Source organism: Salvia splendens, chromosome 9 (genome assembly GCF_004379255.2).
Source record: "Salvia splendens isolate huo1 chromosome 9, SspV2, whole genome shotgun sequence".
Taxonomy (NCBI): Eukaryota; Viridiplantae; Streptophyta; class Magnoliopsida; order Lamiales; family Lamiaceae; genus Salvia; species Salvia splendens.
The window spans coordinates 33,897,398-33,901,391 of NC_056040.1; the positions used below are offsets into that span (position 1 = coordinate 33,897,398).

The following is a 3,994-nucleotide window of genomic DNA, read 5'->3' on the forward strand; positions in this document are numbered from 1 at the left end:
AACGCCTGAACATCAGTGGGTCAACCAAGTAGAAGAGGTTGATCAAGCCGAGCAAGGAAGCAAGGGACAGCACATGCGGAAAGAGCCATGGTTTGCTGACATGGCCAACTACTTGGTAACAGGCGAGCTGCCCAGGGGTGATGAGATTACAAGGGCACAAAAGCTGAAACTGAAAAGTGACTCCCGATATTTCTATTGGGACGATCCTTACCTATGGAAAATGGGGACAGATCAAGTAATCCGGCGCTGTATACCAGAATGGGAGCAGGAGGACGTGTTGATCCACTGCCACGCACTGGCTTGTGGTGGTCTTTTTGGACCAAAGAGAACAACGAGGAAGGTACTTGATAGTGGATTTTACTGGCCTTCCATTCATAGAGATGCTTATGAGTTCTGCAAGAGGTGCCCGAGATATCAACTTACTGGAGGGATATCCACGAGAGATGAGATGCCTCAAATCCCCATTATTGTTTGTGAAATATTTGATGTATGGGGAATGGACATCATGGGTCTCTTTCCTGCATCTGAAGGCAATCTCTACATGCTGGTGGCGGTGGACTACGTGTCCAAATGGATAGAGGCAAAGGCAACAAGGACATGCGAGTCCAGAGAAGTGGCGAAGTTTTTAAAATCAAATATCTTTACCCAATATGGGGTGCCACGGGCTATTGTCTCGGACCAAGGAACTCACTTTGTAAACAGAACCATCAAAGCCTTGATGCGAAAGTATGGAGTTCACCACCGCTTGTCTACACCCTAACACCCACAGTCAAACGACCAAGCCGAAGTGTCAAACAGGGAAATCAAGGCCATTCTAGAAAAAACGGTTAATCCCACAAGGAAAGACTGGAGCCATCGGCTGGAGGACGCGCTTTTAAAATGCCTATCGGAATGTCCCCATACCGGATTGTATTTGGAAAAATGTGCCATCTACCTGTGGGGGTGGAACATCAAGCCTACTGGGCAGTCAAGGAAATGAATATGAATACCGAGGCTGGAGCTACAGAGAGGAGAATGCAGCTACAAGAGCTTGAAGAACTCCGTCTGGACGCCTATGACTCTGCCATGTGGTACGGGGAAAAGACTAAGATGTGGCACGATAAGAACCTTCGAAAGAAGGAACTCAAGGTAGGTCAAAAGGTACTGCTGTTCCAATTCAAACTGAAATTGATGCCAGGAAAGCTTAGGTCAAGGTGGATAGGCCCTTACACCATTGTCGCCATCCGAACGAATGGAGCAATCGAACTCCAAGGAAGCGATCCAGATTCGCCTACCTTCATGGTGAATGGTCACAGTGTAAAACCGTACAGAGAAGGAATGGAAGCATTCGTGGTGGACGACCTTCCACTGCTAATGCCTAAGTCTTACCAGTAAGGAGGTAAAAGGAGTGATCAGATACTCGTGGGTAGTCTGCTTGATCAAGCAACAAATTCTTAATCTATTAAACTGATCAAGTGACATCCTAGGGGAACTCGGTCAAATCCTTTGTAGTTAGTGTAAATAGTTTTTTGTGTGCAAGTTTTTTTAATTATTAGTTTTTAAAAGTTAGAAGTAAGGACGGAAGCTGATCAAGTGGAACTAATTGAGTTTTCATTTAGAATAAATTGTCCACTTGATCAGAGCAACTTGAATTTAATTAGTGGTATAGTGATTGAGTTGATAAGGGCAGGTGATGATAGGACGTGTGCAGACAGTAGACAGGTGTCAGGCGGCGCCAGCTGTCGCAATGAATGGACGTTTTGGAGCGACGGAGGAAGCGTATCGGAGAGAAGCTCTGCCACCTGACATTCTGAAAAGGCGCGCCCATATGTGAAGAGTCGCAGGGATCTCAACAGTCGGGATTTCAGTATAAAAGGGGATCTCTCTAGAGTAAAATCAGTAGTTAAAAACTCCCAAGTTAAAGCATGGCAGCAGCCAACCCCCTGTTCACTATTCACACACTTGATACACCAACTTCTCTGTGGGATCGACCCCGAACTTGCCGCTTTACTGTTAAAGTAGTGCAAAATTGGGAGTTATAAATTACTTTGGTGGGTAAACAAGCGAAAGCGAGATCGACTTGATCAAGTGGCAACGACATTTGCTAACTGATCCAACCGGTTCAGTTATCTTCCATATAACTTGGTCCGAATTCGAGCTTGTCGTTCATAAAAAAAACCTCGCCAAATGAATTCTCCTTTCAACCTCCTCACATATTTATAGGCTTAGAAAAGGATGTAGTGGTGATCATTTTGAAATTTTCTTCTAACAAGTAGCTTTCAAATTGATCACCAACTTGATCCTTGAGTGATCATTTTGGATTTTGCTTTTCTACCAAGTAGTTTCCAATTTGATCACTCCAATTTGATCAATCCAACAATCTTCTCCAAGCAATTAAAAAATAGAGCATCTCATGGATCACAAACGAACAAGAACCATGCATCGCACGATATGTAAGAAAATGAAGTTAGAAATTGCAATGACTAAATATTCTTCCAACGGATCAGCTAGCCGGTGAAATGAAATAGAACTAAGTGAAAGATTAATGGGCTAGATTATATTAATAGGAAATAATTCTATTGGGCTTGGTCCAATGTTACAATTAATCTATTATATATATGCTCTATTGTAGAGAACATAAGATACAGAAAACCTAATTTTCTAAGAGAGAAAAGCGGCGCTACGTTCACAAGAGATTTCCTAGCTTTCTCTGTAGAACGATTGTACCGAGGAATTGTTCCTGCATCGGATCAGAATACACGTGGACCTCAATAGTAGTGGATTCAACTTGTAGGATACAATCGAAGAAGAAAACAACACAACAAGTAAGATTTAGTTCCGTTGTGTATTACGTGCTCAACTTACAATATAATTATGAATCTAGATCTGTTATTCTTGTCTGCAATTTCTGCTGCGCTCATTAGATGAATACAAGAATTCCTAACAGTGGTATCAGAGCCCAGAGCTCGATTCTTAATTAACTTTGTAATCTAATTACTTGTGGAATAATTTTAGAAATCAGAATTATGTGATTGATCTGCTTCGAAATTTGATTTCAAAAATTTTCAAGAAATTGGTTTCATAATTGCTTAGAAGTTGAAATTAGATTTCGATTCTTTTAACAAAATTTTGTAAAAATTACCGCAAATTGCAAACTGTTTTGGATTTTGACTTCAAATTTTTTGAATTATTTGGAAAAGAAATCATGCTTCCGCCGACAAATCCATACCAATAAATTATTATTTATTAATAGTGCCTGTTTAGGGTATCTGTCTAGTTTAGAATTAATATTAAGTACCCTATTAGTTTAGAATTAATATTAAGTACCCTAAATGTGCCTTTAATATTAGTTTAGAATTATAATTAAGTATATGTTTATATTAATTTGGAAATGATATAGATTATATGATAAATTTATTAATTGGATTAATACATTTTGTTACATTAATTTTGAATTAATATAATTTTAAATCCACATTTAATTGGATAATAAAATTTGATTTTATTTGTTGAGCATTATTTGATATCCTATGTGATAAGCATGATATTTGATTTATGCTTATTTATTTAACTATAGTAGTTAGAACTATGGCAGTTAGAGACCATTTTATTGTCTGGGTAGGCGGCGCCCAGTATGTGTAGTCCGTGTTATACTATGTATGGGTAGGCGACGCCCAGTATTTGTAGTCCGTGTTATACTATGTCTGGGTAGGCGGCGCCCAGTAATTGTTTGATATTTAATATTAGATATTATATTCACAAAACTAGTATCACATTTTTGCCCATAAAATATGAGTCTTGTTTTTGAAACAAACGCATCGTCCATCATAATTGTTTGATGTACATAGCCTTTTCGACCACGAGTTTTATGCCAAAGTGTTTACTCTAAATCTACAAGGTCTGGGCTCATTCATAGATGCATGATTGGCATCGTGTGATGGGGTTGACTTGCTTAAATTGTTTAGTGACGCCAAAGCGACCTAAATAGTTTATGTATGCATATTAATTGGATTAA

The 3,994-nt window shown here is 39.2% G+C and overlaps 1 protein-coding gene across 1 annotated transcript; it reads left to right on the plus strand.

Annotated features, from left to right (window-relative positions):
- The first annotated feature begins 921 nt into the window (after nucleotides 1-921).
- LOC121749454 lies at nucleotides 922-1,374 on the plus strand. Its single transcript, XM_042144024.1, has one exon. The coding sequence runs from the start codon at nucleotides 922-924 to the stop codon at nucleotides 1,372-1,374; it is 453 nt and encodes a 150-aa protein (XP_041999958.1).
- Nucleotides 1,375-3,994: the final 2,620 nt, after the last annotated feature.